The sequence below is a fragment of the Esox lucius genome, chromosome 5 (genome assembly GCF_011004845.1).
Source record: "Esox lucius isolate fEsoLuc1 chromosome 5, fEsoLuc1.pri, whole genome shotgun sequence".
NCBI classification, from domain to species: domain Eukaryota; kingdom Metazoa; phylum Chordata; class Actinopteri; order Esociformes; family Esocidae; genus Esox; species Esox lucius.
In genome coordinates, this window is record NC_047573.1 from 13,000,488 (window position 1) to 13,015,194 (window position 14,707).

Below are 14,707 nucleotides of genomic sequence, written 5' to 3' on the forward strand. Positions count from 1 at the left end.
GCCTAGAAATTCTGTCCATAAAAATTATGAACAGAACCGGCGACAAAGGGCAGCCCTGCCGGAGTCCAACATGCACTGGGAACAAGTCTGACTTACTGCCGGCAATGCGGACCAAGCTCCTGCTTCGGTCGTACAGGGACCTGACAGCCCTTAGCAAAGGACCCAGGACCCAATATTCCCGAAGCACTCTCCACAGGATGCAGCGAGGGACACAGTCGAATGCCTTCTCCAAATCCACAAAACACATGTGGATTGGTTGGGCAAACTCCCATGAACCCTCCAACACCCTGTAGAGGGTATAGAGCTGGTCCAGTGTTCCACGGCCCGGACGAAAACCACACTGTTTCTCCTGAATCCGAGGTTCTACTATCGGCCGTATTCTCCTCTCCAGAACCCTGGCATAGACTTTCCCAGGGTTAGGGTAACCCTAACTCCCTATAGTTGGAACACACCCTCCGGTCCCCCTTCTTAAAAAAAGGGACCACCACCCCGGTCTGCCATCCCAAAGGCACTGTCCCCGACCGCCACGCGATGTTGCACAGGCATGTCAACCAAGACAGCCCCACAACATCCAGAGACTTGAGGTACTCAGGACGGATCTCATCCACCCCCGGTGCCTTGCCACCGAGGACTTTCTTGACCACCTCAGTGACTTCAGCCCGGGTGATGGACGAGTCCACCTCTGAGCCCTCATCCTCTGCTTCCTCAATGGAAGACGTGACGGCGGGATTGAGGAGATCCTCGAAGTACTCCTTCCACCGCCCGAACGACATCCCCAGTTGAGGTCAACAGCTGCCCACCTCTACTGTAAACAGCGTTGGTAGGGCACTGTTTCCCTCTCCTGAGGCGCCGGAAGGTTTGCCAGAATCTCTTCGAGGCCAGCTGATAGTCCTTCTCCATGGCCTCACCGAACTCCTCCCAGGCCCGAGTTTTTGCCTCCACAAGCCAACCAGGCCTGATAGGACTCCTTCTTCAGCTTGACGGCATCCCTTACTTCCGGTGTCCAACACCGGGTTCGGGGATTGCCGCCTCGACAGGCACCGGAGACCTTACGGCCACAGCTCCGAACGGCCGCTTCGACAATGGCGGTGGACAACATGGTCCACTCGGACTCAATATCTCCAGCCTCCCTCGGGATCCAGTCGAAGCTCTGCCGGATGTGGGAGTTAAAGATCTCTCTGACAGGAGACTCGGCCAGACGTTCCCAGCAGACCCTTACAGTACGCTTGGGCCTGCCGAGTCTGTCCAGCTTCCTCCCCCGCCATCGGATCCAACTCACCACCAGGTGGTGATCAGTTGACAGCTCAGCCCCTCTCTTCACCCGAGTGTCCAAGACATACGGCCGCAGGTCAGATGAAACGACAACAAAGTCGATCATCGACCTGCGGCCTAGGGTGTCCTGGTGCCATGTGCACTGATGGACACCCTTATGCTTGAACATGGTGTTCGTTATGGACAAACTGTGATTAGCACAGAAGTCTAATAACTGAACACCACTCGGGTTCAGATCAGGGGGGCCGTTCCTCCCAATCACACCCATCCAGGTGTCACTGTCGTTGCCCACGTGGGCGTTGAAGTCCCCCAGTAGAACGATAGAGTCCCCAGTTGGAGCACTTTCCAGCACCCCTCCCAGAGACTCCAATAAGGTTGGGTCCTCTGCACTGGCCCGTAGGCACAAACAACAGTGGGAGACCTATCCCCGACCCGAAGGCGCAGGGAAACGACCCTCTCGTTCACCGGGGTAAACTCCAACACATGGCAGCAGAGCTGGGGAGCTATAAGCAAACCCACACCAGCCCGCCGCCTCTCACCATGGGCAACTCCAGAGTGGTGAAGAGTCCATCCTCTCTCAAGGAATGTGGTTCCAGAGCCCAAGCCGTGCGTAGAGGTGATCCCGACTACCTCTAGTTGGAACCTCTCAACCTCACACACGATCTCAGGCTCCTTCCCCGCCAGCGAGGTGACGTTCCACGTCCCTAGAGCTAGTTTCCGTGTCCAGGGATCGGGTTGTCTAGGCCCCTGCCTTCGACAGCCGCCCAATCCTCTACGCACCGACCCCTTATGGTCCCTCCTGTGGGTGGTGAGCCCACGGGAAGGCGGCCCCACGTCGCTCCTTCGGGCCTGGTCGCTCCTTGGGGCTCGCGTGCGTGGTGGAGGGGTACTCAAACCCCTCCACCACGTTAAGGTGGCAGTTCAAAATAAAAGTGTTGCGTTAATAATTTTGTTCAGTGTATGTTCAAATTATGAGATTCCTAAAACATTCATAGTGCTATGAGCCAGGGAGGCAAGTACAGAGGCTAAATATAGATGACTGCGGTTTCGTATCGAGGGTTAGAAGATAATCATTATTAACTGTCCGTTTATTTTGTTACTAGGCAACTGATGTTTGGTTATCTATGAACAATTTATTTGTAAAATAACACAAGCAGTTGCTCTGTGGTCAACTGTGGTATTGTCCAGAATTTCAAATCAAACAGTATTATAATTTACCAGAGAGGATAGACAGATGCAAGTAGTGGCCATCGGCTATTGTACATGTTGTTGTATCAAAGAGCTATCAATTAACAACGACAACTATGAGATAATGAGGTCAATCTCATTCCTCCCTAAAGTGTGTTGTAGTTTTTGCCGGACCGCGTAAGCAGAGCCGGCTATTAAGAGCGAATGTCTCTTTCTGACTGACTGACTGACTGAGTGAATGAGTGGCTGCCTGCAGGCAATTTTCTACCCTTATAGTAAGCCTAAAGTAAAAAATGTTACGGTAATTTTGCAATGAACTGCACTGACAAGGAACATATTGCTCTCGATTTCGATTCACATAGAGTAGTGGTTGGCTGTTCAACTGTCATTGTTTTTAAAGAAACGAACCATGGAGTGATTGGAGCCATTGTTTTCATTATAGGTACTGTATAACTAGACTAAAACGTTGCTGTCAACAAGCTTCAGTAGCTACATTATAGTAAGCCTAAAGTAAATCTGTTTATGGTTACTGCGATGGACAAACTGCACCGACAACGAACATATTGCTCTCGATTTAAATTTATATAGCATGGTTCATTTAGCATAGTCAGGGTTGGGTAGGTTACTTTTTAAATGTAATCTGTTACAGTTACAAGTTACCTGTCCACTTTTGTAATGCTGCTTAAGCCTGTTCTGTTATTTGTGTTTTATTCTTGTTTTTAATTGCTTCAAAACATTGTTGAAAAATGTATGGCAATTACTCGAAAAGGGTATTGACATTGTTGTATATAAAAAGATATCCGTAGCTTCAGTAGGGGCTACATCCCTCGTAGCGACGTGGACGTCCACCCCGGTCACATGGACGTCCTCGCTAGGGGGAGCCCTCGAGATGATGTTTAGCAGGACGGACGAGCAACAAAGGATGTTGAGCCGGACGGACGGGTGAGGAGGGATGTTGAGCCGGATGTTGAGCCGGACAGATGGGCGATGAAGGGAATGCTCTGGACGGACTGGAAAGTGGCCTGGACTTCAGCATCCAGCCCTAACTGGATGTACATTGAAGCGAACTGGATGTCTTGTGTATGAGCATATTTTTAACGTAATAAAATGGAGAATGAAGTGATCATTATCTTATTATCAAATGACAATATATATTCTTTCTGTGATGATTATGCTAGAATTCCGACTAGGTTGCACTGTTTCTTCTATTGGGGGAAGTGCTTTACGTATTGTTTTAGGCAAAAACGACACTGAAGTCTTAAGATGTTTTAAGATATTGTGTTTTTATAGCACAAATAGTCAATTTAATTTCACTTTGTAACAATATGTCTTAGTTTGGCTATAGTTTACACTGTTATGTATTTTATCGCTTTTTTTGGCTTAATACTTACTACGTAGATGTCGGGTGCTATGTGATAAGAATTTCATTGTGCAGGACGACGCTATGTTTTTCGGTGAATTTGATAAATAAACTGAAACTTAAACCTTAAACTTTCTTACTATAATGAAAAAAACACATAATTTGAAAGATAACCCATCTGTCAAGTCCCCCTTTGTTTAATTGTTTACCACTTTTGTCATGTCAAAATAATGAATAATAATAGTAATTTCTACATACAGAGTTTTAAATAAGACTCACAAAAATATGTTTGATTTATTTAGATATTAAAAATAGAAATACAAATTCCCAACAAAACAGTAACGGTAGTGTAAGTCCTTCAAATATAAAATATTTGAATGATAACCCATCTGTCAAGTCCCCCTTTATTAACTTGTTTCCCACTTTTGTCATGCCATGTCTGTTTTTACCAGCCATCCAACCAACCAAAACCGGATACATTTAAACTAGCACTTCCTCTGTCACCATTGCATGATGATCACACACACAACTGAGCCGCGCAATTAATATTATGGTTCAAATAACAATGCTTTTATAACATTAAATAAAAAACTCAAACATACATATTTTTTCATAATTATTTCACGCACCTATTGTTTTTCAGTTGAAGTAATCCAAAGTAATCCTACATTTTTTCTAAATCATCTGTAATCCGATTACAATATTTTGTTGGTAATGTAACAGATTACAGTTACTGTTTTTTTTTTAACTTGTAATCCGTTACTCCCCAACTCTGAGCATAGTGGTTGGCTTTCCAACAGTCACTGTTTTCTAAAGCAGCAAACCAGCCACGGAGTGATTGGAGTCATTGTTTTCATTGCTGTATATCTATTAGCTAACTATCTACAGTAATCTCTTTCTAATTTAACGGGTTGAATGTAGTGTAGTGACCCTGATATACCTGTTGTTGGTTTGGATGATAGCTAATGTAGGGAACTAGTTTTGAAAACCATGGAGTTTTGACTTATTAACAATGCAGGAGTACAGACACCACATCCCTACACATGAATCACATGCAACAACATGTGATTCATGGGAAAGATTTGTGGGAAAAATATGGAAACTTGCTATACCTAGCTTTCAAACTACAGAGCACAATGACAAGATGTTTTCAAAATCTTACATGTTGGAAACACTACCTACACAATGATTTCATTTAGGGTCTTTAGTCCTTTAATCTTCTTTAATCACTAAAAGGGAGATGTTCAGTTAATCTGTAATGGGAGGTCTACACATATTACACATCCAGGCAAAACACTCTCTAAAACCAGTCTACTTTCTTCAAAAATAATTTTCCAAATATACCACTTTGTAACAGGGAAACACTTTTGGTGGCTATGTTTAATGGATAAATTCACCATTCTAATAGGTTGTGTCGCTGATGACTAACGTTAGCTCACGTACGTTTGGGAGAGCTCAAAGTGTTGGTGGGGATCCCCGTGCTGGATGCTGTAGGTAATGGGATCTCCTTCACGGTCTTCTGCCTGTAGAGACACAGAGACAGAGAGGATCTGTCATGTTCCTGTCAAACGCCAATTCAAATGCTTTCATAAAGACTCCCAAAAAAGCATGGCAAGGCACTACATTAAATCCATAATTGCAATGCGGCAAGATCAAACCCAATTTCACAAGACTATGAATAATACCATGAAAGACTTTACTCAGCAATATCCAGTAAATTTTTTACCTGATGCATTACGAACAATAGCTTGGTAACTTTAGCAGTCACCGATAAAGTAATGACGTCAACAGCCTGCAGGGGTCTAAACAAACAGGCAATTATTTCTTATAATAATTTCTTGTATATACAGAATATACAGTAACATTTCTAACCGTCTCAGTCTCTTCCGAAACAGACTAAAAAGCCTTGTTGTCGTCAGCAGCAGTGTGGCGCGTACATGTGTGGACTGACAATGACAGGGGAGTTTCTGAAGCAGATCCTACCGGTGCCACCAAATGTCCCACTCGAGATACAGATCAGGCTACATCGTGCTACGCCTGTACTACAGAACAGCGCAGTATTGTGAAGAAGCCACGTCCCCAGGGTTTCACCTGCATACTGAGCAGAGACGCTCCGGTCCGCATGGCCTCGCTGACCTCTAGGCTGTAGAGGAGGCGGTGGAAGCGTGGAGGGCTCTGGTTGTTGGGGGGCAGCACCTCAATATACACCGAGGTGATGGAGCTCCTGGGTGCGGAGATAAGAGACATGAGAGAGATAAGAGGGTAAAATAGTTTCTAGGTTAAACAGAGGCTGTATGACAATTGCGGTGCTTGTGGAGTAAAATGTAGTGTTGTGCTGGTTGTGTGTGATTTCAGTTTGGTTTGGGGTTTCATGGAACAAAATCTAAATCTATACATATGTTGGAAAAGATGGCATATAAGCCAGCTAAAATGTATTGTAGATACTGGGATTTTCTGAGATCATGGTATGTTTATTTCCTTTTTGTTCTAATCAGCTTCTATTAAACGAGATACTTCACTAGAGACATCTGAATCCTTGTATCCATCGAACATTAAGCACCAAGTGTCTAAATTGTCCCTGTATAGAATAAACAAAAGTTAATGATGAATGACATGTATTTCAGAGAGCTATATGAGTGACTTTCAAGACTTGTTATTTTAAGATGTTAGCCCACTGGAGCAATCATGGCCATGGGATGCATCAATCAAGTGGTTTTATAGGATAGGCAGCATGTTGTGATCCGGGGCATTTGCCAAACACAGACTTATAAATCTACGTCAAGGCCAACTCTCCCTCTTGTAAAACTTTGAAACTAAGCAGTGAAATGTTCCTATTACTTTTATCTGGGTTTCCAACCGTCAATGGTTACGTCCCCATCTGGCCAATGTAAATAATTACACACCTGCTGCTTTTGCTATTACCAGAGTCTATTTCCCTGCTCGACAAGATGCCACCAGAATACAGTACGTGGTTCCCAGTCATTAGAAACATATTCACACCACTAATCATCATCATCACCACCTTGGATTGCGTCTCTGTCCTTGACTTCTGAAAACAAAGGCTTCTGCAAGTCTTTGTGTGAGGAAACGTTTACCTGCGTTGTTCCAGCAAAGGGAATGATGAAATTCAGTGCTGCTTCTGAACCCATCCAGTGTGTGCCATAATTGTCTTCCCTTCGCATATAGTACACAGACACAAGTCAGCTCCTAATTCTATACCTACATTTCTTGCACATGTAAAATCTCTTTCTATTTTAGACTGTTGTATGCTGTATTGATTCCATGGCCACCGAGCTTTACAGAGGCCACAAAGGCGACACAGATTAAATTGAGTTGGAGGGTAGGCATAGCCAATTATTGTGAAAAGCCTTTCATTTCCGCTTTGGGTGCCAGATTGGCCAGTCCTGTGAGTAATATCTATTGGCACATTGTTTCAGGGATATTTCCCTTGCAGAAAGTGTTACCCTTCACAACACAATCGATTTAGGAGAGAGCGGGGCAGGGAGAATGAGAGCAGAGAAATGAGAGAGAAAAAGAGAAAGATGCAGCGAGGGAGTGAGTCTGGGACTGCTGCAGACCAAATGGAAAGTGACTGTCCCTCTGCGACTCAGCCTTTACTGTCCACGCCAGTTGCCTGCCTCCACCGCCCTACTCCGCCTCTCTATCCTGCGGCCCACGCGCTCGTCCTCCGCTCACCCCACCCCACCGCCACTTCCAGGCCCCCACCCTTGAGGGCTAACCAGGTTCCCCTAATAACCTCACCTCCTCTGGGACTCTGGGCCATTATCCATGGCCTTCACGGTCAGGGCATAGGTGCGTCCCACGGCCAGGGAGATGCCAGGCACCGCCGTGATCACTCCTGAGCGGTTATTGATGACGAAGTGACCTTGATCCCCCGCCAGGATGGTGTAGGTCAGGAGTCCGTTGGGGCCCTCGTCAGCATCCAGGGCCATCACCTGGGGGGAGGATACATTGATCCAAATTGTCAGCATCGACAGTGTCCAGTGTAAAGCCATCTACGCACATCCTTTCCCCTGAATTAAAGAAAACGTACAAATGCTGATATATTAACACTTGGGAGAACTTGCCTTTTTGGACTAAAATGTCCAAAAACTAGCCTTTTTAGGGCTAAATTGAAATGCTTTTAACAGAATAAATATATAAAAATATATTAACAAGTGGATTATAGAGTGTATACCCAGAGCTCTGGCGTTAATGTATAGTTACTGCGCAGCTACTGGTTCCCAATGCATGCACTTGTCCGTGAAGAAATCTGCCTTATTCAACCTGTAGGAGGGATTGAGTATGAAGGGCTTTGGAGCAGAACACTGCAGTGTGTGGGTAAAGTGGAGGATAACTACAGCATGCCAACATCCATAATGTGATTGTGGTGCCACACATCATTCTGAGGCTTTACCTAAAATAATCAGTAACGTGATCATTCTTCAGTCTTCCCCTCACAAGCATAAGTGAACTCTCACGTGCGTCATTATTAGCACACGTCTGAAGCCTAACCAGTTGCTCTGAGAGGTAGTCTTCAGATCAGAAAGCAAAGAGATTAAACTGCCTGATCTTGACCTTTTTGTCAGTTGTTTGTTGCCTGTATCACAGTGACTGACTACAGCGAGCGCATGCTCTGACTACAAAACAGGGGTTATAACAAATTACCCACAATCGTCCCTGGGCACGGAGGAAAACGGCCTATTGCAGTAGACGCAGTACCCTACAGAAAGCTAAGTCAAACAAGCTGCTACCACAATTATTCCCGCTATAATCCATTAATGAATCAGGTCTACTAATGCTATTACACTAAGTAAGTGGATTGTTTGTAAAAACAGTGAGTGAGTATGGCATATTGATTACGCGTAATACTGTTTCCCCGGGCTGCATGTCTGTGTAAACATTGACACTGTAGGAGGCATTGGGGAAGGTCGGAGTGTTGTCATTGGCATCGATCACTGTGATATGAACGGTCACGGGAGTGCTCTCCTGAACTCCATCTGATGCCACCATCTGTAGAGGAGAGAGACAGGGTGTGAGAAAGAGAGAGGAATATTATTATTTTTAAATGCCTGGTTATAGAAAGCCACCTGACATTTTCATTTGTATTTATGAACTGCTGGCCATCTGAAGATTTGAATATCTTGATTGGCTTTAAAATGCCATTGTACTTTCATAATCTCCACCCTGCACAGTCAGAAGTGGACTGGCCATTTCCTAGAGCCGGGCTGCTTTATGGCTTTCTTGCTGGATTCCTTCTTTCGAGGACTATTTTCCAAGCAACTGTGTTTCAACACTTTAGTGCCGGTTTCACTGACACAATAAGCCTAGTCTTGGACTAAAATGTCAAACTCAGTAGTGATTTTCCATTGAGCTTGTTTGTTTGTTGTCAGGGAGTAGGTTAATCTGTGCTGGCGAAACGAACCCTTTAATGTTTGCTCTGTCTGTTTTCAGGGTGCATATTGTATTTAGCACTTTTCCAACTCCAATCATGATTGTTGTCTAATTATGTGTTATATTTCATTAGATAAAGAGAACAGACCCAATAATGTGGATTTGCTAATTTATACTCCTACAATTCAGTAGCATTGGTGTTTCCACTAAATCAAAATAATGTGAAATTAGGTGTAGGTATTTTCAGTTAGGTTTACTGTAGGGTTAGAGTAAGTGTTAGGGATAAGGATAGGGAATATGGATGCCTGGGTCAGAGTTACTTTATGTGTGTGTGTTCATGCAAGCATGGATCGATGTGTCAGACCAAGATTCCTAGTGCACCAACCCCACAATATGGGTGCCATGAAAGTATCAACAAGTATCCCTCTGTAAACTTTAAAACATAAAACCACACACATTAATTTATTGAGACCAACATAGACTTCAAAAACTAAGGACATCCTAGAAGTGGGAAGGAGCAAGAGAAGCGCCATGATCCTCAGATGAGCAGTAGATAAAATAGCATATTTCCCAAAGTACTTTACACCTGTTTTTCTAGTTTTATTGTAATCTTCAATAAAAAAATATATACAATGACAGTAGCAGAAACAACAGGCCCACGGAAAAACACAGCAGCGAGTGTTGGTGAACTGGAATTGAGACACAAGCCTTTAGTATTTCGTAATGTCCATAGTGCTTAGCAACAACACACTTCAAAATATTGACGGAAAAGTGCTGCCGGCTCCTCCACTGTTCCCATAGATGGTGGTGGGCAGAGAAAATGTCAAAGAGTTGTTTTTTCTCTGAGTTTCTGGTGCAATGCTCTGCCCTTGACAGTATGAGGCAGCCTGTGCCAGTCCTGCTCTGTGTCAGCCAGCATCACCAACCTCCACCAGTTCCCATCAAGCTCGCAAAAATAGAACATACAGAACACAACCTCTAGGTAAGACATAAAGGCAAAGGAGAATAGTCTTATTTTAAGCATTAAACCATCATTTGGAGAGTAGTGGTTATTTGAACTGATATTTTCCAGAATCCGCGACCCGGCCCCGGATTAAGCGGAAGATGATGCGATGTGATTTTCCAGAATGGGTGTCTTGTTGGGTGAGATATAGTGGCCACAAAGCCATATTAATAAAATCAAGTCAACATACCTTGACTGAATATGTATTGAAACATAACGCACAGGAAGGCACAGCTGAATGGACTCCTTTATGGTAATGACAGAGAGGAAACACATGTTGAGGCATTGACTGACTGGGTAGCGTTGGTTTTGTGAGACAGATCCATCATTTAACTCAGCATTGTATCAGCATGGGTAGACTTTCCAGACAAGCTCGCTTGGTCTCAGTATTTTAATCAATCTGTGACTGCCAAGGCATGGCCGAGTGCTCAGAATGCTAACCGAATGCTAACTCCGTTGCCCCAGACTTGAGGCTGTAGACACATAAGCACACACACGCACAGATACGCACACACACATGCAAACACATTTTCTGGCAAGTTAGACGTTGGAGACTTTCCACAATAATTTCACATTCTAATGTTTTTTGACGGAGCTCCTGCTCTTGAATCACTAAAAGATATCCAGACCGAAATAGTTAGAAAAGCTCCTGACGATATGGCCAGCAAAAGCACATATTCATAAGACATAACACAAGGTTGAAAAAGAAAATCTCTCCATTTAAAAACCGAGTTGTGTTGAGGAGAGCAAGATAAATTGATCTTCTTATTGGACCAATTCCAGTTCTGGTTTTGGACTGCATGGCACTTGGCAATTTCAACAGCTGACCAGACTATGGTTGGCAGGCGCAGTAATACAACCGTTGGGTGACATGTGCCAAATGAAAAGATACATATTTGTTCTTTGGGAATAGCAAATAACTCAGTGTCAATTTCTTTGCAGAGAGAAGAATAAATACACCATTTCCCATTATGGAAGAAGAGTATGGAAATTAGCAGTGTACTCTTTCCTATTATGATGCGTTGTGTTGGGCTCCACCGTGCTGAACTATGTTTTGCCGTGCTGATGGAAAACTATGATGTGTTTTCCTGTGTGGTGCTAATTGAGAACTATGATGTGTTTTCCTGTGTTTTGCTGTGTGATTCTAATTGAGAACTATGATGTGTTTTCCTGTGTTTTGCTGTGTGGTGCTAATTGAGAACTATGATGTGTTTTCCTGTGTTTTGCTTTGTGGTGCTAATTGAGAACTATGATGTGTTTTCCTGTGTGGTTCTAATTGAGAACTATGATGTGTTTTCCTGTGTTTTGCTGTGTGGTGCTAATTGAGAACTATGATGTGTTTTCCTGTGTTTTGCTGTGTGGTGCTAATTGAGAACTATGATGTGTTTTCCTGTGTTTTGCTGTGTGGTGCTAATTGAGAACTATGATGTGTTTTCCTGTGTGGTTCTAATTGAGAACTATGATGTGTTTTCCTGTGTTTTGCTGTGTGGTGCTAATTGAGAACTATGATGTGTTTTCCTGTGTGGTTCTAATTGAGAACTATGATGTGTTTTCCTGTGTTTTGCTGTGTGGTGCTAATTGAGAACTATGATGTGTTTTCCTGTGTTTTGCTGTGTGGTGCTAATTGAGAACTATGATGTGTTTTCCTGTGTTTTGCTGTGTGGTGCTAATTGAGAACTATGATGTGTTTTCCTGTGATTTGCTGTGTGGTGCTAATTGAGAACTATGATGTGTTTTCCTGTGTGGTGCTAATTGAGAACTATGATGTGTTTTCCTGTGTGGTGCTAATTGAGAACTATGATGTGTTTTCCTGTGTTTTCCTGTGTGGTGCTAATTGAGAACTATGATGTGTTTTCCTGTGTGGTGCTCATGGAGAACTATGCTTTTTCTGTGTTTTGCAAATCTGGGACACTGTGAATATGTATAATGTGTTCTATTTGGTACTACTAGATTGGGGGTTTGCTTTGATGTTGTGGACAGGGGTGGTGAATGGATGGTTAAGCTGCAAACTGATTTCAAAGTTTAAAACCACAGGGAGTTACAATTTCTGCTTATAATCCGTAAATTATTGTAAGACTGCGATTCCATTGGTAGCGTAATGAAAGGAAACCTAAGGTAACATACCATATAATACTACACTTCAAAAGGTACAGCTTGTAATTAAACGCTGTGAGGCCAGATTGTAGCACTAGCCAGTATCACAGAGGATTACTGCATGACAGCACCGTATAGTACTGGTTTCCTCATTGAAACTTTGTAGGTGTTGGCTCAGGGGACTGCAAAAATAATGAAAGGCTACTGCATTCCATTACATTAAGGATTCACCATCTATCTTTTGCCACAATTTAATTTTTCAATGAGTGCTTTTACACTGATTGCTTTCTCTTCGGTCGACAATCAATAAAATAAAAAAACAGGCATTTCACTTTTTTACTTTTGTTCTATGTGCATACACTCTGTACAAGCATGTACATACACACATGTTGAGTCATATAAACAAAGAAACACACAGAAATTAAAAGGCCCTCTTCCAGTGGTAAGCTGGGCAGATGGAAGCAGGAGACTTTTGTGCGCGCGACAATAGAGTATTATTCTTAGTCAAACTAAACAACATTGTTCTGATCATGAAGCTTAGACAACATTGTAATGATCATGAAGCTTAGAAAGAATTTGTGATGCACTCAATCACAACCAGATAAAACCATAAAATAAAAGAATGAAAGAAAAGAAACCAGCATAATGTTAGCTGAGGACACAATGTGAAAGAAGAATAAGGAAAATAAAATATTGTCAAAACATTTCAGGACATTGGAAAATGCATCTATCGGGGTTGAAATTCCAGTTCTGAATTTCAAGGAACGAGAAAAGAAGCACCTCAGTGATCTACTGCCGTGGTATTAAATAGAACCTATTGCCATTCCGGTATAAGGGCTGCAGGGAACAACTGTGACTGTGGATTCCAGTTCCGGATGTGCAGGGTTCTGTGACAGGGACTAACGCAACGGCGGTGGAGAATAAGACCCGAAAGACAGAGAGTGAAGGGTGGGACGGAGGGAGAGATGGAGGGAATAGAAAGAAAAGAGATATATGGGAGGAGGGGGGGTGGAGTGAAAAAAAAAGGGGAGAAAAGAGGGAGGAAGTAGAGAGCCCAACAGGGCGGTGTTTGTTAGATCTAGTCTTACTGTGAACGTGTAGCTGTCCTGCACTTCACGGTCCACTGGTTTCAGCAGTGTCAGATATCGAGTAATCCCTGAAGGTGTCACTGAGAAGACCGTGCTGTAGCTGTCCAAGGACACCTGCACCATCGGATCTTTCGTCTTCAAGGGAAGGAAAAAAAATCACAGAACTTTAAGTGGCATACGTCCACAAACAACATCAGAAATGACCAGGCTTGGTTTGATGAAAGCAAGGTGATGAAACCTAGTCAGTCAGTTTCGAATAAAACATTTGGAGAAGGAAATGTATGCAAGGGCAAGAAAAACATTTAAAACATGTGATATCCCCTCTGAACCAAATAGATTCTATTTTCCTAAATGTAGAAATCTCACTAGTGGAAATAATACCAGAAATAATCCTACCCTTTCAGAATGTTAAGGCGTGCAGTCAGGATAATTTACCCTGAGACTTGTATAGAATGTTCAGGGACCTTCTGTGACCCCTAAAACCCTTAGACAATCCAGTGATGAGGGGACATTGCCACTTACTCTGCATGAGGCAGTTATCAAAGTTATTCACAGGAAGGTGAGGGATCCGGAAGAGACTGAGTCACATTGCCGATATCTCTTCTCGACACAGATCAAAAGATATTGGTAAAGACTTTGCCAACAGGCTAAGTACTTTGGTGGGCAAATTATTCTAATTAGATCAGTTCAGCTTCAACACCAAGAGAAAGTTATTTTTCAAATCCCAGTCATCTTTTTAAAATAATGTACTGTACTCTGTAATGTTAAGTAATGTGGACATACTTTAGCTATTGTTTCTCCTGATGCTGAAAATCAGTTGATCAAGCAGATTGGTACTAGCTATTTCCAGGAGCTCCATGGAAATGCATTTTGGAATTATCATATGTGTATAGATTGCATTATATACATTTTTTAAATACACTCATTGACGGACCGCGTAAGCAAATGTTTGTTACTGAGTGAGTGAGGCTTGGAATTTCGTCATTTAGGGGCAAGGCCATTTGGCCTTCAGTGTCACAAAAATATTTAGGGCACCAAGGACACATGCCAGGGCACAAAGGCCATTGAGTAAAATGGGGAGGATTTGGACCTGAAATAGGAGGATTTGGATCTTCTCTGAGCGATTTCGCGGTGCGGCAAAAACTTTGATGGCTACAACCTTCAGTTGCTACGTTGTAGTAAGCCTAAACTAAAACTGTTAACGGTTATATTGTGAATATTTCTGGTGGATTTTCGAAGTATGCATCCATGCATGCCTTTTGGGATAATATAGGCTAGATCAAAACCAACTGGGCAGTAAAAGAGTAC

The 14,707-nt window shown here is 43.1% G+C and overlaps 1 protein-coding gene across 8 annotated transcripts in view; it reads right to left on the reverse strand.

Moving 5' to 3' along the window:
• Positions 1-14,707, reverse strand: part of pcdh15b (protocadherin-related 15b) — a 214,139-nt gene that overhangs the window by 95,233 nt on the left and 104,199 nt on the right. For all 8 annotated transcript variants that reach the window (XR_004575762.1, XM_020046964.2, XM_020046963.2 and 5 more), the window contains 5 exons: positions 13,400-13,534; positions 8,684-8,833; positions 7,583-7,776; positions 5,912-6,044; positions 5,264-5,343 (listed from right to left, as the gene is read on the reverse strand). Coding sequence is in view for 7 of the 8 variants with exons in the window: in XM_020046964.2 (XP_019902523.2) it covers positions 5,264-5,343; positions 5,912-6,044; positions 7,583-7,776; positions 8,684-8,833; positions 13,400-13,534 (692 nt within the window). In the remaining variant the exon portion in view is untranslated. The remainder of the gene's footprint in view (positions 1-5,263; positions 5,344-5,911; positions 6,045-7,582; positions 7,777-8,683; positions 8,834-13,399; positions 13,535-14,707) is intronic.